General features: G+C 35.1%; 1 protein-coding gene across 2 annotated transcripts in view; it reads right to left on the reverse strand.

Annotated features, from left to right (window-relative positions):
- Positions 1 to 21740, reverse strand: part of LOC124438807 — a 31359-nt gene that overhangs the window by 7353 nt on the left and 2266 nt on the right. The window contains exons 2-18 of one of the 2 annotated variants that reach the window (XM_046989017.1): positions 21602 to 21661; positions 20929 to 20982; positions 19528 to 19587; positions 18895 to 19042; positions 18475 to 18770; positions 15948 to 16007; positions 15255 to 15308; positions 13866 to 13925; positions 13269 to 13416; positions 12847 to 13142; positions 9722 to 9763; positions 8685 to 9155; positions 4970 to 5500; positions 4193 to 4624; positions 2585 to 3061; positions 1427 to 1883; positions 945 to 1183 (exon numbers count right to left, since the gene is read on the reverse strand). In XM_046989017.1, coding sequence (XP_046844973.1) covers positions 945 to 1183; positions 1427 to 1883; positions 2585 to 3061; positions 4193 to 4624; positions 4970 to 5500; positions 8685 to 9155; positions 9722 to 9763; positions 12847 to 13142; positions 13269 to 13416; positions 13866 to 13925; positions 15255 to 15308; positions 15948 to 16007; positions 18475 to 18770; positions 18895 to 19042; positions 19528 to 19587; positions 20929 to 20982; positions 21602 to 21661 — 3885 coding nt within the window. Of the gene's footprint in view, positions 1 to 944; positions 1184 to 1426; positions 1884 to 2584; positions 3062 to 4192; positions 4625 to 4969; positions 5501 to 8684; positions 9156 to 9721; positions 9764 to 12846; positions 13143 to 13268; positions 13417 to 13865; positions 13926 to 15254; positions 15318 to 15947; positions 16008 to 18474; positions 18771 to 18894; positions 19043 to 19527; positions 19588 to 20928; positions 20983 to 21601; positions 21662 to 21740 lie in introns of both variants that reach the window. The other variant, XM_046989016.1, reaches the window with a different exon arrangement.

Below are 21740 nucleotides of genomic sequence, written 5' to 3' on the forward strand. Positions count from 1 at the left end.
ATAAACGCTATCCCTATTATTAAGTTAAGAGGTCTCACGTAGAAAATTTAGTTTTTCATAAGTGGCCCAAAGATCAAGCACTTGCTGAAATTTGGCGAAAACAAATTGCAAACAGCAGAGCCGATGACTTTCACCCAAATCCTGGTGCACAAGGTACTTTAATTTGCTCAAAATGTTTTCCCTTGGGAAGAAGAACCCCAAATAACCGCGGAACGGATTATCCTTCGGTTTTTATTACGCTATCAGAGTACGAGCAATCGAGGACTCCGCTTAAACGTAGAGGAGAAACATGGACGACATCAAAGCGTCCTCATCAATCCTATGACACCGAGGATTCTGATTCAAGTTTTGATGGAAATCCAGCAAAATCTGAGGCATCTTTACTCCCTGTCCCTTTGGAATTTGAACAGTTGACGAGAGAGTATGATGCAAGGTTTCACACCGGCCTGCCATCGACTAACAGTTTTAAGTGTTTATTTCAATACTTGGCTGTTTCTTCTTCTGGCTGTTAAGTCGCCATACATAATGATAAAAATAGCAATGTCACTTTACAAATAATTGGAAATACTAATAAGAGATAGAATAGTTCCTCGTGACACTTGCTGACTTTGCTGTAGACATGTGCGTGTGTTGCGAACTCAAGAACATCGCTCAAACGACGGTCAAGTTGTTCAAAGAAAACAAATGTTTTCTTTAACTTTCCGCTTTTTGATTACCACAAAATTGGACTCACATGTATAAAACGTCGCAAAAAATAATTCAACTATTAAAATGGACGAGTTTGAGAAATATTTTTGAAAGAAATGGCCAATATGTATAAGGGTAATTTTTGCGCATTTATTACTAATTTATATGGACGCCATGCGTGACCGCGCGCTCGGCCGAATGTTTTTGCACCCCCTGCAATATGGCTGCGATAGCCTTGAAAAGGTCTATTCACACACCTCTCAAAGTAAAACGCTCCTCAGCTTTGATACATTTCCAGATTTTTATTGTTCCATCCATAGATGACGAAACACAGTTCAAACCGTCTTGTGTGACTGCAATATCCATTACATCTTCACAATGACCACGAAACGAATTGTCGTTTTTATCTTTTTTGATATCCAGGTCCCACAGGCAAAAAGTCTTATCCTGACTGCCAGTTAGCGCCTTTCTACCATTCGAAATTATAATAACAGATCTAAAATAAAATAATGTCAATCATTGTCGTGTTATTTAAGGAAATATTACCATAGTTATAGGATAATAGCAGACTAAGCTATTTTGTTAAGAATGTGCATGAAATTACAAACTATAATGCTGACAACAGTAATTTGAATAGGTTTATCTGAAATGTTAAAACTTAACGTCTAAAATATAATGGCACTTTATGAAAACATAGTAAATACATGACACAGTCGAAGCAAGTTCTACAATCAATTACCTAATAGATTGGCTGTGTCCTTTAAAACAAAAAAGAGATTTTCCAGTACGAAAGCACCATAACCTTACGTCCATATCCTGTCCTCCAGAAACTATATGTTTCGAGTCACTGCTTACAGCGACACTATATATTTCTCCTTGATGTCCCTTTAATGTTCGCAACTCGCCAAATGACTGCAAATTCCAGATCTTTAAAGTTTTATCACCAGAGGCAGAAACAATCATTTTACTATCGTAAGTAGCTGCTACGGCATAAACGGTGTCTGTATGTCCCTTTAATGTCGCTAGGTGACTTAATTTAGAAGCATCCCATAATTTGACGTTATAATCAAGTGATCCGGTCGCTATCATACGGCCATCTCTGGTGGTACATAAGCCTCGAATATGCATATTCGTTTCATGTGCTTGTGTCTTAGCTAATAGTTTCCCATTAGCTACATCCCATATTCGCAAATTCCCTATCAAAAAATTGACGATTCTAATTCAGTTTGAATTGCTTTGATTTAAAACTTGGCTTCATCCAACGATGATATAAAATTTTATATTGCATTAATTTGTCCATTATATTTAAGAAATGGAACACATTTTCTTAGTTTCTATGTAGAGCTTTATAAACACGCAGGAGAGTTTGGGAGAAACGAGGAATTACGTGGCCAGCACGAACACTAGTTGAGAGTGCTTTCAAGCAATTTCGATAATGTAATGACATTCTTTTGTAAGGAGTCCACTAGCATATCGCACATGAAAACCACCAATATAAGTCCATAGAAACAAGTTAATATGTTTTCTATTTCGTTTATTAAATAGCCTTTTGAAAACAATGTTTAAAAGATAAATGTATTGGTTTTAATGGCATGTTGTTTATATTTTCGCCCTTAAAATTTCCTGCACAAATCACGCAATCTGCGAGATTCTTGCGAGATTGAAGTCTTGTGCATTATTAACTTATATCAACACACATTTTTAAGCATTCGACCAATCAGCGCCCGTGTTTTTAAAGGTTATTTTATAAAACCAATAAAGAAGGAAACCAAAGACAAAACTAGTTGAGGTGTCCATACTTGAACGAACTTACAATGTGTTTTACTTACAATGTCAATAACTTTTACAAACTAAGCACTAAGTGCAGTGGGGCTGATTAATTAATTAAATAACATACCATCGTTTGAACCAGAAAAAAGACATTTGTCATCAATGCTAAAATCCAGTGCATTGACAAATCCTCCTTCAGCTTCCATGGTAAATAGCAATTTATAAGTGTCTAAGTTCCAAAGTCTGGTCGTAGAATCATAAGAACCCGACGCAAGCTTTGTTCCACAGTGCGACAACGCGAGGCAGTAAACTGCCATTGTATGACCTCGGAGCACTTCTAACTCCATACCAGTCTCCAGTTCATGCACTTTGATCAGGCAGTCTTTAGATGCTGAGATCACAATTAATCCAGAAGGACCCACGGTGGTAACCAACGCTAAAACTTTGTCACAGTGTTTCCTAAATATCTTTATTAACGGACCTGTGGGGTCCGATAAACATGAAAACAACGGAACGAGATGGCAAGTGGTGGAGGAAATTTCCTTGGCTTTACCTAAAAGTTTTTTTACTCCTGGAAACTGCTCCACATGAGAAAGGAGCCTTCCTATATTGTAAAACAAAACGTCATTTAAAAAAGTGTATATATTTCACATTTACCAAAAAGTTTTCTTTACAAGTCCAATTGTTTTGTCATTCTAAAGCTTTTTGCTCACACAAAATGCATAAAACATTTGCAATTCGTTACGCATTCAACTGCATTTACTGACCAAGCACTATGAATTTTAGGATTGATGACATTAGAGTAAACATAAAACCCTTGCCAAACAAAGCCGTGAATATAGGAGGGTGTAGGGTGGTGTTACACAACCCAAAATTTTATTTGAAAATGCAGTCGGTAGAAAAAAAGATGTTTGACGACTAAACAACACATTACCGATGAATTGCATTCAGCGTAAATAAGAGTTGAGAGACTAAAACTTTCGTATAGATGTATAAATCAAGAGAAACTTAACAGTAGGCAATAATGCATGTTAGTTAATGACTATCTTAACAATATTCCTTTAGTGCATTAACGATACTACGTGATTACGTTTACATTACTGCAATATTAATTAACAATTAAGATATTTAAGGGATGTCATTTTGTAGACCTTGAAAACAATCGAGGTTTTGTTGTATGTTGTATTTAGTAAAAGTTAGTTGGCCAGTCTGTGGGAAAAATTACTCCCACTCAGTGATAAACCTTCTCAGGAAGGCCCTAGCTGTAGCATTATAAAGTAAAATTTCTGACTCAGTATTATATTTTTTGCGCCTTATCAAATTAAGTCAAAATTTAACTGCTGTTTCACATTTGAAATGCATATATAGCATTATGTTGTTTTAAGTTTATTGACAATAGCAGCTTGAAAACCCGAGCATTCACTATATTTAAAATTGGAGATATATAAAGAAAACTTTACGCCTTATTGCTCTAATACATTTTTTACTCAATGATATGGACTGAAAGAATCAGTGTTCTTTGTTTGAGTTTTTCCTTGGCAAACAAAGTCAGGAATATTTTACTATTTATGCGACTTGTAAATGTATAAGCCCAATTTAGCCCACTTATATTCATTTTTTCTAACCAACAAACTATCAGGCTTTGATAAACAAAATACAGTGCTTTCATCTATCACAACAATATTTATATGTTTGTAACCATTCAAACCATTTACTTTACAACAATATTTATTACCAAGCAATTGAGTACCAATTGAATTTGGAGTGCTTTCGATCACATCAGCGGACAACATTAACGACGATTTAAGCAGTTTGATTTCGTCTGAGGGGTGTTCAAGAAATCGAAAATCAGATATCAAAGATGGCAGATTAGTTTCTTTTGCTTTTTCTTGTAGCCAATGGAAGTTGAAGAATAGCTGTTGGAGCTCTTCATACTGCTTTGCAGAATGAAGATGGTAAGGTAAATATCTGAAAAAATAGTTTCTTTTACCATTGAAGCGCGGCCATTCGCGGTCTGTGCATTGTTCACGTAGGGCGTCAAGGAACTGACATTGAACATCCTCCACCGATCTTTGCTTGGAAGGATCTTCGTTTCGTAGTTTTTCGCGAGCATAATCCAGCACTAGATCATGGACACGATAGCTATTTTTCATTTCCATTACAGGTCCTGTAATTAAATTTAAAAATTTTATACATATAGAGACGAAATGTGCAATTAATGGTACATACAAAAGGGTTAAAGATCAACATTAAAGAAAAATTATCAGGATTTACTCCCACAAGCTAAGCAATAAAACATAAATTTTCCTTTTCCCATGAAAAAGCCTTTTTCAGGACTCCTTTTTGCAGCAATATTGTCTTTGCTCTAGTAAAGGTATACTTTATTTTGAGGCAATTTGGCTTGTTTGATTCACAGAAAAGTTCCACTAATCAATATTCATTGTTTGCAAGTTACTCGATACGACTTATACAATATAATAAATAAGTTCTTTTTGGATGGTGAAATCCTGACCTTTTTGTAAGAGTGATTTTTTTTCAAGCAAACGCAATATGTGTCTTGTTTCTTTGCCACTGCATGAATTTCGCCCTGAAATGTTCTCAGATGACCAAAAGAGTTCAAGAATGTCTGATGGGATGTCGGTATCCTCTGGAAAAATGGCGAGGTCGAAAAACTTTTCTTCATATTCTCGATTCGTTTGGCTGAGTCGTTTTAAACTGACATCAATAGCAGCCGACACATTTGTATATTGATATTCACCAGGTAAAAGATCCTCTTTAGACCTAATACTTAGTTGTAAGTTTGCACTTTTAAGTTCATCTAAAGTGTCTTGCCAATCCTGCTCAGCGTGAGCACCTATTAAAGTAGCACCAATGATCGACAAGGCAAGTGGGAGTCCACGGCATTGCTCTAACAATTCTTCTACTATTCTTTGTAATTCGACAGAAAGCGTCGATTGTTCATCAGTAGAAACCTGCGCACAATTGTACAAAAGCTGGCGCGATTGATCTTTCGGCATTATTTGCAGTTCGTAGATTTCAATGCCTAATAGAATTTTTTCATTAAAGTTGCTTTAGTATTTGTCATAAGCATTTTAAACGACTACATTTGCTTGATATTTTAAAATAAAAAGCGTAAAAGAACTTTGTCTGGTTGTGAAAGTATGCATCCAAGGATAGTGCAAAGTTTCTTAGAAAATATGTTCCTAAACATGACAAATAAAATTAGTTTTAAGAATACTTAGTATTGAACCTTGGCGTTCCAAAAAATGCTAAAATGAAATTTATTTCGGGGGGGGGGGCTTTTCAATGCCTGAAATTTTGTGTTTTGACGAATAGCTATACTGACTTACTCCAAGATTGCGTAAATAAACCTTAATCTTTATGCCAACTTACGTTGCAGATACTTAATAAGGACATTTACGCGCTACAATCATACCTTCGTCATTCATGCATCACATTCTTTTATTACTAATATGAAGTATAAAACATATAAATTACTAAATCACTCATGATTTACGTTCTTTGTTTTAGTTATGTTGTGTTTTTTTTATTCTTCTGGCACATATGTCAAGCTTATTTTCATGGGCGTATCAAGGGTATGTCAAGAGAGTCATGCGGCTCAGGTATATTTTCCTAAAAAAATAATTATTCTATTTTGAGAACCAAGGTCACCATAATGATGAGTAATTACGTATTTTCCTTTTTACAAAGTCCAAATTTCAGTTTAGTTTTATCTAAAGTTAGTATTTAAAAACCATTTTTGTTTGCGGAGGCAGCGGTTAAGCGCACAAATCTCGCACCATCTTGTGACTATATCCATTTATTTGATTAGCAAAAGCGTATTTTAATTATTCTTGACTCCTGTCGCGACTCATTTGCTGTAAATTACCGGGGGGCTGCGGACTACTTTGGCACTATATTTTCTATTAGTCAATGATTCCTTCACTCACTTGCACTGTTCACGACCGGGGGAGATCGTCAATTTGAAAGTCAAGCGTATCGTATTCTATCAGCAAATTTTGTTTGGATTTGGTGGACTATAATTTTGTAGAATAGTCGGACTATTCTACAAATTACTGTCACTATGGTAAGTAATGATATGGTCAAGGGCATTAAATGTGGAATTTTGAATAAAGACAGAGTTATTTTGTGCGAACTAAAATCATCTTTGCGTAAAAGGTATATTGAGTGAGTCGTCGAGTTAGTCGAGCGACCAGCTTGCCGATTTGTTATTTAACAAGAAGATACTAAGTAGTGATTTTTATGATGAGGTTTATATATATGCCTTTGAACGATTGTAGTTGTAAAAGAAGCGTTTCCACAGCTATAAGGTATTTAGGTTTCAGTCGTGATTCAATTGAAATGAGTATGTTTGAGTTTGAAAATAAATAATTGATTTATTGTACTTGTTGATCAGATCCTTTTAGAAATTTCCTTTGTAGCTCTGTGTCACTAATTTTCTCAATTGATTAAAATCTGGTAAACTTATTAAGGCTGCTGACCTTTATAGGACTCTTTCAAAATGCCAAAACTTACTACAATTACCCTTTATTCTCAACTATTGATAAAAATAATGCTGAATGTTTCAATCACAGTGTTAAAAATCTTTGCTTCAATCTGTATCACAGGAAGGCTTGGATTGAGGTTTGACTAGCAAAGATTTTAATTGTTAAAAAAGAATAATACCTAAACTGCCATGGCAAGTAGAAGTCATCATTTTTTGGAATGTAAGGCTTAACTTCTGTCATTGAAAGATCAATTGCCTCATATTATCCTCATTAGGAAAAGCTCAAAATGTAATGCAATCGTCGAGGCCCTACTTTCACCCTAAAATACAACCTAACAATTTTGCATCTCTATGTTTTTTATTTATTAGCTTAAGAGAAAATATTTAAATTGTTGCAATCCTACCTCACATATGATAAGATATTGCATATGAAGATAAAGCTCAATCCAGTGCCATCTCTACTGGTTGTATTATGCTAGAATATCTACCTGGCTCTGTGCATTTTCTACAAAGTTCAAAACAATTTGATTGCAAAAAAGGCATGCAAATACTAATCAATTTGATCAGCCCTTTATAGAGAAATGGCTTTAAGGTATACCTACCTGTGAGATCTGTGAGGTATATTTAAATAAGAGATTTTCAACACTGTGATTTACACATTGAGCATGGTTCTTATCAATAGTAATTTGATTTGGAATGATTTTAGGTTTCAAAACAATCATGTTTTCTCTCCCTTCAGTGCTAATAACTAAAGAACTTTTAGATATGAGTGATTTGAAGATTTTCAATGGCTTTGTTATTTCCCTTCGGGGCATGGTGCATATTGTTTATCTTGTATAATTTTTGGAGAGCTTTATTCTTCAAAATGTTCTAGAAGATCTAAATTAGTAGTGCTCCTTGCAAATATTAATGATGTGGGTGTATGAAACGTCGTACAGTCATACAGTCGTACAGTCATACAGTCGTACATGTCATACAGTCGTACATGACTTTATATTGTTCTAAAGTAATCCACAACTAATGCTTTCTTTAAGGACAGTAATAGTGCACTTTATGTCTTGAAAAATGTTCCTTACCGAGGCAGATGTGTGGAAAGTTTCATTTTTACTGTCATATGTTTAAGACGAATTCACCAACACGTCGTGTATGAGGGTATTTAGACCAGAAGTTCACAGTAGGTTGCTAAATAATTAGCGCTAGCCAAGTACTTGGCAAATGCGGCAATACGGCGAATTAAATACCATTATTCCTTAATGACTAACTGACTGACTGACTGACTGACTGACTGACTGACTGACTGACTGACTGACTGACTGACTGACTGACTGACTGACTGACTGACTGACTGACTGACTGACTGACTGACTGACTGACTGACTGACTGACTGACTGACTGACTGACTGACTGACTAACTGACTGACTGACTGACTGACTGACTGACTGACTGACTGACTGACTGACTGACTGACTGACTGACTGACTGACTGGCTGACTGACTGACTGACTGAATGACTGACTGACGAACTGACTGACTGACTGAATGACTTACTGACTCGTGTAAATTTTCGCCTCTCACCACAATACTACCAAGTTCCTATGGAAACTTTGCACTAAAAATTTTCTTTGGGGATAATCAAACATTGTATTGCGTCACAGTAGAATTTACTGATATGTTAAATTTGTAAAGAGTATATTTTCATTGGTGCAGTGAAATCAAACCTTTTAAGCCACAAACAACGTCCGCGTCTCGTGTCGTAATCAGCAGCTGACATTTACCAGACAAGCAATCAAACCAACTAGCGTGTTTTATATTCCATACGTCATCAAGAACAAGCAAGCAATCTTTGTCAATCGTATTTTCTCTCAACCAAGATTGCGCGTCGCTTTCGTTACTATAAGTTACTGTTCCACCCAGTTCTTGGATAAGTATATTTAGAAGAGTTAAGCAGTCTGGATTTTGTCCAATATCAAGCCAAATTACGTGACGTTGTTCTGCTTGAACCCAAGCCACAGCCTGAGCTAATACAGTTTTTCCAAGTCCTCCCATACCGCGAATACTCAGTACGTCTCTTCTACGAACGCCTACAAGTCCCACCTTATTACTTTTCGACTTCAATTTCTTTATAATGTCCTTCACAAGTAATGGTCGCTCAACCATATCACAGGGCAATTCACGTAAGCCAAATGGAACTAAAAACATGAATTTTGTGTTAAAACAATTTTCCATGTGTAACGCAATCCACAAACATGATTTAATCTGGCTCTATCTCACAAGAACAAGTCACAAACTTCTATTAGCTTACACTCGATTACTTGGAGTCCTTTTTCAGTTTTTACACAAATTGTAATCAATGGATTGGTTCATTACAAGTCTGCTATATACGCTCACCTGCAACACCACAGTTCTGACAATAATTAGTTTCGCTGCGCACTTTTCGTCAAAATGAATTGCAACACAATTTAAAAAAAACTAGTTTTAACAATTACATACTCATATATAAAATGCGCCTTTTATTGTTCGAGAGAACAATAGCTAAATTTCTTTTTCACGTACGATTACATAAAGTATCTAATGCAATGGAAACACGGCTCAACGAGCAAAAATTTGAATTTAAAATTTGAATAAGTGCATGGTGTGAATTTGAATTCGCAGAGCAAATTTGAATTTTGAGTACAATTTAAACAACAGATTTGTTACCCCACACAAAAGCTAAATTTTTAAACATGGTCTGTTCTTTTGCCAAAAAAGACTATACCTTTTGTTTTTCTCTGGCTGACCGGATTCTGGCCTTCCTTTTCTTTTGTTACATAGAAAAGAAAAAAAAATACGCATAAATTTTAGTCTGTCATCAAATATCCTCAACCGAGCATTGTTCCACTATCAACTATTCTAAAATTTTTGAATCTTAAGAATACTAGCCGACTTTATTATACCATAAATAATATACTTCTGAATTACTGTTTCAACAATTCTAGATATTTCCATGCAGTTTTGGGCTCTTTTTCAATTCCACAGTAAAGTAACCGATGACAAAAGTCGCTGCATTTTTATAATATTTCATCACATTTCATCATATTTTTAGCGTTTCTATAAAACGATTTATCTCTTAATTGTGTTTATGTAGTTACATGTGGAAAATTCTTGATTATTCTTGTAGAAATCCACAATATATTTGCTCCTTATTTTCGAAAGTTTGTCCCTTAGTAATGGCGACCCTCTTTATTTATGTCTTTAACTTTTGTACTAGATGCTTAATTTAGTCTTATTTCGAGATCAGTGATTCTAATAGGTATTTGCTACAGGAAAAACAGGATTTTTATTATTGCGACTTCGAAAGTAATTGGAGCATTACTGAAATAAATTTAGTACCTCAAATAAAAATGCTTTTATTAGAGCCGCTAGGACGACTACAACACTTGGTATTTGTCATGACAAATTCATTCTTGTTAGTGACATATCAACAAAATGTTCAATTGAGTTTTCGACTGATTAAAACCACGACTTTCTAGCCTTTTTTTTTGCTCATTAGCAATTATAAATTATTTATTTAATGATGATATTTTCATTTACTCAAGGAAACACATAGTAACTAATGTAGACATTATTTTCTTCTTTTAGATTTAAAGAATCTAAAAGATTTTGTAAAATTTTGGAGTTAGTAGTAGTATTCAACGAAATACTTATTGCTCGCCCCCTTTCTAATTTCTACCCTAGTGTGACTATCAAGTCGTCATACAACTTGGGAATGAACAGATCGTATCATTCACTCCCATACGCCTCCCATATAGCTCACTGAAGGCGGGTTAAAGTGCCACTTAATTTTTCTTTGCGTACAAAATTTGTAAACTTTACTTCGATCTCATTCTTCAATTTCTTTGTTCATTTCCTTGTTAGCACTCACAAAATTTGTTCCTCTATCACTCCTGATTTGTTTGCGACATCCTCGAATGGTAATAAATTTCCTGAGAGCGTAGATCATCGGGTCAGTATCAAAGGAATGAGCTATTTCTCTATGGATTGCTCGGGTCGTGAAACATGACAAAAGGCAGACATATCTTTTCACCAACGATCTACCTGTTTTCACCAGCATGGGTCCAAAATAATCGATTCCTACATTAGTAAAAGGAGGTTTTTGAGGTGTCACTTGGCTTGCTGGTAGATCTGACATTAGCTGCTCACCCAAACGAGCCTTTCTTCTTTGACAAGCCAGGCAAAGTCGTATCATATCTGTGACGGGATGCTTGAAGGGTAGAATAATAGGATGTTTTGATTTCCCATTGATTGGCGCATTAACAAGCCTGCCTCCAACCTTTAGTAAGCCGTTCACCATCGTTGGATTTATTTGTCGAATGTAGATTCCTCATTTTCGGAGTAGTGCCTTGTCAAGCTCATTGCTATTTCCTGGAACTGCAAACAGTTTCAGTTGTTGAGAGAATGTTGTGTTCTGTACATGTACGAAGATCTCCCTTTCGGCGGCATCCAATTCTTCCATTTTTAGTCATACGGTTTAAATTCCGATTCCAAATAAGGACCAGAAAAAACTTTCGTTTGTCTCGCCTTGCTAAAAAAATAATCCTTATAACGTAACAACCAAGCAACAGAACACCTAAACTTCCACTAAATGGAGTGGCGTGAAATCAACATATCGAACAAGTGAGGCTATTCTGCAGTCACGTAAATATGGCCTTCCTTCCTTACTTCTTAGTCTTCATCCTTTAGTTCAGAAATGTTGTCCCCTTTAGACAGTGACTTTCATCCTCCGAAAAGAATGCAGGACATTTTAACTACTGGCTTTTGTTTCTCAACACGTCTATTTTAACGCCCTCGGAGCCTTTATCAGTGGGATTGTCGTCCCGGTTCACGTAATCCCACTATGGTAGGTGCAATCCACTACGAATCGCTGACAAACGGTTGGACTCGAATGTGTGAAATTCACTCTTTAATTCAGTAGATCCAGTCATCCCTGTCAATGTGAAGTCAAGCTCTCTTCCAGTTATTCCAAGTTGATTTTGCTAACGTTTACGACAAAGTGTTACTTCTGAACCGCTTTCCATTAGTGATTAGTAAGTTCTGATTGATGGTCGATTGTTCCCCTTTGCTTTTACTTTCAGTGGGACAACGCTAAGGCACACGCTCTCTGGCCCAGTTGCAACTGCTACCTTTACTTCATCTGAACTTCCCTCTTTATTCGGTTCCCTTCTTGTTTGTGCTATTTCCTTCACACTGTTTGTTCTTTAAATCCTCCTTGCTGGCCGTAAACGTTTGTGGTGGATGTAACTATTATAATAATGCTGGAGCATTATTTCTATATGATATGCTGTCGGTATAGTAATTGTATTTTTTACTTGTTATCGTTCATATAACCAGTAATAGAAATCAGGAGGGAGTGCATATTGATAAAAAATTTTAAAATGAAAGTTTTGACCAACAAAATCCGCCATTACCGCCAAGTTTTTGACAACCGGGTGCAGGCCCCTTTTCCCCTCCAAGTATTATAGAACTCCATGGTTAAAACTCCCCAGAAATCTTATTTTCTTTTCTTTTAATTTATCCATGAAATCAATACTGTCACGTACGTAACGCCTCTCGTCCATGATTGTTGTAGCAATGTCGCAGAGAATATCAACATCGACTTTGTTTAATTGAAATATCAACTGGTCCTTTAAATCTGGTGGTATATCTTTCATAAATCTTAGAGTTTAATGAAGATGGAAATATTCATTAGCTATCTCAATATTTATTTCACATTCATTTAAAAATGAACTAGTAAACTAATAAGCAATCCGGAAAAATTATGCTTTGATTCATCAATTAGCTTGATTATTCATGAAAAATTAAGGTCAACTGTTTTTTCGTTCCTCTGTTTTCATCTTTACTTACCTTTGTTGTTTTGGCCCAAGCTAACGTCACGATCATTTACGGTGTTTTGCTGAACCTCCACTGGTACGGGGTTTTGTTCAGCCTTATCAGGTAGCTTAACATCCAAATCCCTTTCTATTTCAAGAGCTAAGCCTCCCTGCTTACACTCTTTCAATGCTAGGAGCAGTGCTTTTACATTGGCATGTTGTCCATCTCTATCAAACCAAGTCTTCAACACATATCGTGTGGGGTTGTCAGAGAATTTTTCAGGAATCATGTCTTCCTTACCTTCTGGCAACTTCAGTACTTTGTAAAGGCTTGAAAAACAAGCAATTTTAGATTCTAGTTCGACAATACACCAACATAATCACTAGCGTCATGTCATAACAAACATTATAAAGGAAAAGGTTACGTTAAAACCTTTTAAGTTTTTTTACAATCACCTTTTCCAATCATTCTCTAATAGCTCTTTTCCTTTATTTAAACGTTCTTCTAACTTTCTTTGAACATGATTTGGTATTTCAGAGTAGGTTGTTTCTAGATTACACACAGTTGATGACTGGTTTGTCAAACCAAACGCAGACACTGTATCTGTAAATGGGAACGTAAAGAGGACAATACAGAGGTAATATCCGGTGGCGGATCTAGGGTACGTCAAAATAAAGTATTGCAGCATATTTTGGCATAAAGCCTCTTGGAGTCAAATCAGTTGGTGAATTCTATAAAAGTTCAAAGCCAACAGTGTTTTTCTGAAAGCATTTTGAATTTAATATTATTTTGACGAACGCTGGATTCACTACAGGTCATGTCAAAAAAGAATTAGCTTTTATTGTGGAAGAGAGAGAGTCTTCCATAGCTCACCCTTCAGTCCTTAACGTTGATTATCGAGTTATTAAGAGTAATAACACAGTTATTACCAAAAATCTATACCTGAAAATTATGCACTACATCATATTAAGTGTCTTTTATAGAGAACATAAAATGTCAGTTAGCAAGTTCTCTAAGACTCAATTGTGTTGCGCTGTTTTGTGATGACTTACCGGATCGCTCCGAATTGATTAAAGTAGTTGCCGATGTGCTGGTATTCGAAGACGAGGTTTCTAAATTCAATAAAACGATAGGAAAATTTACCAATTGAACACCAAGAAATGGAATAGAGATATAATCAGTTTGGAAACTGACTTAGTGTAGGGGAGAGCATTAATTTTACTTCGTGCATATATAATTTAATACTTCATGCAATTGATCCTTGCGAAATTGAAAAATATTATCTAGTCGGACGCAATTTAACTAATATGTGGTATTCTCACAAAAATTGTTTTATATGGATTTGTAAGTCAATGAGAACGTTTGAATTTGGAAAATTGATATTATTACAGGAAGGAGATTGTAAACATTTGTTTAGCAAGCAAAAGAAGTTTTAAGCTTTGAAAAAAAACTATTTTAATGAGTCATACCACGACAATGACATACTACGCTGAAAAATCTTGTTTACTGTATTAATTTTAAAGCTATAACTACACGAACAATATATGAATGTTTTGAGCTATAGAGACCTAGTAAAACCTTGACAGATTTCAATGTAGGCAACTTGTTAGGCTTGTAAAACAGAATAGTCCGCATATTTATAGTGAAGAATAATTATTGTAGCTATTACTTGCGACACATAATATTTAATAACAAATGAAGCATTGTTAAGATTCAGATACAAAAATATTTCACGCTAGTACTTACTATAACTAATATACATATAATGGGTAACTGGCTATAATCATTTTTACGTATACGTTTCTACTATTCCATCCAAGTAATTTATATAGGTAAAGTAGTAATTTATTTAGGTAGGTCAATGTTTATCAAATGTTGTTTTATTAATCGTTGGCATATAAACATTATAAAAGTTCATTCATTTGTGCGTTGCCTCTAATGTATTCTATTCCTATATAGTATAGTTGTTTTTTTAAAAGTTTTGTGTAACTTTGCTAAATTTCTTGTATTATAGTTATGAATTTCATTGTTTGTTTCAAAAATTTTCCGGTAAATTTTGAAAACGCATGCAATTGTTTTAAATTCTTCGTATTTTTTGAGTTCCGTTTTTATCGGTGTTGAGATATTAAAGTCTTATGTGTTGTAAACAAGCTTTAACGAATACTTACTTACTAGGTGTCTTATTTTTGTAACTATCCCTGATCACATTACACGTGAAACTCAGTAACACGCGTGTTCTACAAATACACGGCCATAGCCTCGTAGTCTACTTTACCATGGTTAAAATTAGGGTTTGGGTTTTCGTGTATTTGTAGAGCTCTGAACTCCCATCTTGTACACAAAACTAAATTAAATCAATTAATCATAACCTATTGCGATTCTTTACAATTTACTGGTGTCGAGCTTTTTGTATGAACGAAAACGAAAGTGGACTGGTATACCTTGTTTTCTATCATCTTGATGGCAATTATTCTCTTCTGCAGCATCGCTGTGTTCTGTAGTGACTATAAATTTAGCATCACGTGTATAAAAAAGTATACAGTTTTAAAAAGGCTTAAAATTTTGCCATAGCATTTAAGTAATGTAAGCTTTATGTTGATCATTTTCATTTTATTGCATTTAAGGTTTATTGCATTAAACAGAATTCACGTTATTCATCACTGCTTTAACATTTAAAGGAACTTTTTTACTTTCACCTTATTAGGTGTGTCAGACAGGCGCGTCGGAAGGAACATAAAAAGGGAGGGGGCACATTTTAAAAATTATGAGTACCTATGTCTGCAACATGTTGTCTAATAGTCGCAATTTAGAATTTTAGCAACACCGGTCGTTTCATTGCGAACGTAATAAACTAATGTGAAAACAATTTGCAAAAGATTTCTACGTGATTTTTTAGAGTCGACTAACTGCACTGTTGATATGTGTGTTTTGTAGTCAAAATAAACTATTGGTAAACATTCTCCTTGGTAGTAATTTTCTTATCTCAAAGCAAAGTTGGGGGGAAATCTCCTTCTGAGAAAAGGAGGTTAGCTCTCTGCCTTCCCACTTCCGACACCCTGGTATCAGGAAACATAAAATGTCAGTTAGCAAGTTCTCCAAGATTCAATTGTTTGCGCTTTTTTGTGATGACTTACCAGATGGCTCTGAATTGATAAAAGCAGTGGACGATGTGTTAGCCTTTGAAGACGAGTTTTCTAAATTAAAAATAAAATAACAGAAATTTTACCACTAGAACAAATGAAACAGAATAGCATCATACAACTATGCAGCTTAAAAATGAGTTTGTATAGGGTATAGCATAAACATTAGTTTTACTTCATATCAATATAATTTAGTTCTTTTTATCAAAAGTATCCCGATATTTAAAATGCCATGAGTGGCAATGTGGCAATGCCATGAGTGGCAAGTCGTCATACAACTTGGGAATGAACAGATCGTATCATTCTCTCCCATACGCCTCCCATATGGCTCACTGAAGGCGGGTTAAAGTGCCACTTAATTTTTCTTTGCGTACAAAATTTGTGAACTTTACTTCGATCTCATTCTTCAATTTCTTTGTTCATTTCCTTGTTAGCACTCACAAAATTTGTTCCTCTATCACTCCTGATTTGTTTGCGACATCCTCGAATGGTAATAAATTTCCTGAGAGCGTAGATCATCGGGTCAGTATCAAAGGAATGAGCTATTTCTCTATGGATTGCTCGGGTCGTGAAACATGACAAAAGGCAGACATATCTTTTCACCAACGATCTACCTGTTTTCACCAGCATGGGTCCAAAATAATCGATTCCTACATTAGTAAAAGGAGGTTTTTGAGGTGTCACTTGGCTTGCTGGTAGATCTGACATTAGCTGCTCACCCAAACGAGCCTTTCTTCTTTGACAAGCCAGGCAAAGTCGTACAACGCGTGAAACTGCTGTTCTTACTTTAATTATCCAGAATTCATTTTTTAGTGATGATAAGACGGATTCTTGACCCATATGACCTACTTCAACATGATGTTGACAAATTATCATATCTGTGACGGGATGCTTGAAGGGTAGAATAATAGGATGTTTTGATTTCCCATTGATTGGCGCATTAACAAGCCTGCCTCCAACCTTTAGTAAGCCGTTCACCATCATTGGATTTATTTGTCGAATGTAGATTCCTCATTTTCGGAGTAGTGCCTTGTCAAGCTCCTTGCTATTTCCTGGAACTGCAAACAGTTTCAGTTGTTGAGAGAATGTTGTGTTCTGTACATGTACGAAGATCTCCCTTTCGGCGGCATCCAATTCTTCCATTTTTAGTCATACAGTTTAAATTCCGATTCCAAATGAGGACCAGAAAAAACTTTCCTTTGAATCGCCTTGCTAAAAAATAATCCTTATAACGTATCAACCAAGCAACAGAACACCTAAACTTCCACTAAATGGAGTGGCGTGAAATCAACATATCGAACAAGTGAGGCTGTTTTGCAGTCACGTAAATTTGGCCTTTCTTCCTTACTTCTCAGTCTTCATCCTTCAGAAATATTGTCCCCTTTAGACAATGGCTTTCATCCTCCCAAAAGAATGCCGGACATTTTAACCATTGGCCTTTGTTTCTCAACACGTCCAATTTAACGCTCTCGGAGCCTTTATTGGCGGGATTGTCGTCCCGGTTCACGTAATTCCACTATGATAGGTACGATCCACTACGAATCACTGACAAACGGTTGGACTCGAATGTGTGAAATTCACTCTTTAATTCAGTAGATCCAGTCATCCCTGTCAATGTGAAGTCAAGCTTTCGCCCAGTTATTCCAAGTTGATTTTGCTAACGTTTACGACAAAGTGTTACTTCTGAACCGCTATCCATTAGTAATTAGTATGTTCTGATTGATGGTCGCTTTGCTTTCACTTTCAGTGGGACAACGCTAAGGCACACGATGTCTCCGGCCCAGTTGCAACTGCTGCCTTTACTTCATCTGAACTTCCCTCTTTATTCGGTTACCCTTCTTGTTTGTGCTATTTCCTTCACACTGTTTGTCCTTTAAATCCTCCTTGCTGGCCGTAAACGTTTGTGGTGAATGTAACTATTGTAATAATGCTTCAGCATTATGTTTATATAATATGCTGTCGGTATTATATATGTATTTTTTACTTGTTATCAATCATATAAATAGTAATAGAAATCAGGAAGGAGTGAATATTGATAAAAAATTTTAAAGTGAAAGTTTTGACCACCAAAATCCGCCATTACCGCCAAGTTTTTGACAACCGGGTCCAGGCCCCTTTCCCCTCCAAGTCTTATAGAACTCCATGGTTAAACCTCCCCAGAAATCTTATATTCCTTTCTTTTAATTTATCCATGAAATCAATACTGTCACGTACGTAACACCTCTTGTCCATGATTGTAGTAGCAATGTCGCAGAGAATATCAACATCGACTTTGTTTAATTGAAACATCAACTTCTCCTTTAAATCTGGTGGTAAATCTTTCATAAATCTTAGAGTTTAATGAAGATGGAGATATGCATTAGCTATCCCAATATTTATTTCACATTCATTCAAAAATGAACTAGTAAACTAATAAGCAATCAGGAAAAATTATGCTTTGATTCATCAATTAGCTTGATTGTTAATGAAAAAATTAAGGTCAACCGTATTTTTTCGTTCCTCTGTTTTCATCTTTACTTACCTTTGTTGTTTTGGCTCAAGCTAACGTCACGATCATTTACGGTGTTTTGCTGAACCATCAGGGGTACGGTGTTTTGTTGAACTTTATGAGGTAGCTTAACATCCAAATCCCTTTCTATTTCATAAGCTAAGCCTCCTTGATTACACTCTTTCAATGCTAGGAGCAGTGCTTTTACATTGGCATGTTGTCCATCTCTTTTAAACCAAGTCTTCAACATATATCGTGTGGGATTGTCAGAGAATTTTTCAGCAATCATGACTTCTTTACTTTCTGGAAACTTCAGTACTTTGTAAAGGCTTGAAAAACAAGCAATTTTAGATTCTAGTTAGACAATGCACCAACATAATCATTAGTGTAATGTCATAATATACATCATACAGGAAAAGGTTAGATTAAAACGTTAAGTTATTTTACAATCACCTTTTCCAGTCATTCTCTAATAGCTCATCTCCTTTATTTAAACGTTCTTCTAACTTTCTTTGAACATGATTTGGTATTTCAGAGTAGGTTGTTTCTAGATTACACACAGTTGATAACTTGTTTGTAAGACCAACGGCAGACTCTGTATCTGTAAATGGGAACACAAAGGGGACAATACAGAGGTAATATCCAGTATCGGATCTAGGGTACGTGAAAATAAATTATTGCAGCACATTTTGGCATAAAGCCTCTTGGAGTCAAATCAGTTGGTGAATTCTATAAAAATTCAAAGCCAACAGTGTTTTTCGGAAAGCATTTTGAATTTAATATTATTTTGACGAGTGCTGGATTCACTACAGGTCATGCCAAAAAAGAATGAGCTTTTATAGTGGAAGAGAGAGTCTTTCATAGCTCAACCTTCAGCCCTCAACGTCGGTTGCTAAAGGCTATTTTTGCAGGATTGACGAATGTTGATTATCGAGTTATTAATAGTAATAATACAGTTATTACCAAAAATCTATACCTGAAAATTATGCACTACATCATATTAAGTGTCTTTTATAGAGAACATAAAATGTCAGTTAGCAAGTTCTCCAAGACTCAATTGTGTTGCGCTGTTTTGTGATGACTTACCGGATCGCTCCGAATTGATTAAAGTAGTTGCCGATGTGCTGGTATTCGAAGACGAGGTTTCTAAATTCAATAAAACGATAGGAAAATTTACCAATTGAACACCAAGAAATGGAATAGAGATATAATCAGTTTGGAAACTGGCTTAGTGTAGGGGAGAGCGTTAATTTCACTTCGTGCATATATAATTTAATACTTCATGCAATTAATTGATCGTTGCGAAATTGAAAAATATTATCTAGTCGGACGCGATTTAACTAATATGTGGTATTCTCACAAAAATTGTTTTATATGGATTTGTAAGTCAATGAGAACGTTTGAATTTGGAAAATTGATATTATTACAGGAAGGAGATTGTAAACATTTGTTTAGCAAGCAAAAGAAGTTTTAAGCTTTGAAAAAAAACTATTTTAATGAGTCATACCACGACAATGACATACTACGCTGAAAAATCTTGTTTACTGTATTAATTTTTAAAGCTATAACTACACGAACAATATATGAATGTTTTGAGCTATAGAGACCTAGTAAAAACCTTGACAGATTTCAATGTAGGCAACTTGTTAGGCTTGTAAAACAGAATAGTCCGCATATTTATAGTGAAGAATAATTATTGTAGCTATTACTTGCGACATATAAAATTTAATTACAAATGAAGCATATTTCATTGTTAAGATTCAGATACAAAAATATTTCACGCTAGTATTTACTATAACTAATATACATTTAATGGGTAATTGGTTATAATCATTCTTACGTATACGTTTCTACTATTCCATTCAAGTAATTTATTTAGGTAAAGTAGTAATTTATTTAGGTAGGTCAATGTTTATCAAATGTTGTTTTATTAATCGTTGGCATATAAACATTATAAAAGTTCATTCATTTGTGCGTTGCCTCTAATGTATTCTATTCACTATAGTATAGTTGGTTTTTTACAAGTTTTGTGTAACTTTGCTACATTTCTTGTATAATAGTTATGAATTTCATTGTTTGTTTCAAAATTTTTCCGGTAAATTTTGAAAACTCATGCAATTGTTTTAAATTCTTCGTATTTTTTGAGTTCCGTTTTTATCGGTGTTAAGATATTAAAGTCTTATGTGTTGTAAACAAGCTTTAACGAATACTTACTTATTAGGTGTCTTATTTTTGTAACTATCCCTGATCACATTACACGTGAAACTCAGTAACACGCGTGTTTTACAAATACACGGCCATGGCCTCGTAGTCTACTTTACCATGGTTAAAATTAGGGTTTGGGTTTTCGCGTATTTGTAGAGCTCTGAACTCCCATCTTGTACATAAAACTAAATTAAATCAATTAATCATAACCTATTGCGATTCTTTACAATTTACTGGTGTCGAGCTTTTTGTATGAACGAAAACGAAAGTGGACTGGTATACCTTGTTTTCTATCATCTTGATGGCAATTATTCTCTTCTGCAGCATCGCTGTGTTCTGTAGAGTGTATAAAAAAGTATACAGTTTTAAAAAAGCTTAAAATTTTGCCATAGCATTTAAGTAATGTAAGCTTTATGTTGATTATTTTCATTTTATTGCATTTAAGGTTTATTGCATTAAACAGAATTCACGTTATTCATCACTGTTTTAACATTTAAAGGAACTTTTTAACTTACACCTTATTAAGTGTGTCAGACAGGCGCGTCGGAAGGAACATAAAAACGGAGGGGCACATTTTAAAATTATGAGTACCTATGTCTGCAACATGTTGTCTAATAGTCGCAATTTAGAATTTTAGCAACACCGGTCGTTCACTTGCGAACGTAATAAACTAATGTGAAAACAATTTGCAAAAGATTTCTACGTGATTTTTTAGAGTCCACTCACTGCACTGTTGATATATGTGTGTTTTATAGTCGAAATAAACTATTAGTAAACATTCTCCTTGGTGGTAATTTTCCTATCTCGAAGCAAAGTAAAGGGGACATCCCCTTCTGAGAAAAGGGGGTTAGCTCTCTGCCTTCCCACTTCCGACGCCCTGGTATCAGGAAACATAAAATGTCAGTTAGCAAGTTCGCCAAGTTTCAATATTTTACGCTGTTTTGTGATGACTTACCAGATGGCTCTGAATTGATAAAAGCAGTGGACGATGTGTTAGCCTTTGAAGATGAGTTTTCTAAATTAAAAATAAAATAACAGAAATTTTACCACTAGAACAAAAGAAACAGAATAGCATCATACAACTATGCAGTTTA

Source organism: Xenia sp. Carnegie-2017, unplaced genomic scaffold, assembly GCF_021976095.1.
Source record: "Xenia sp. Carnegie-2017 unplaced genomic scaffold, XeniaSp_v1 HiC_scaffold_19, whole genome shotgun sequence".
NCBI lineage: Eukaryota > Metazoa > Cnidaria > Anthozoa > Malacalcyonacea > Xeniidae > Xenia > Xenia sp. Carnegie-2017.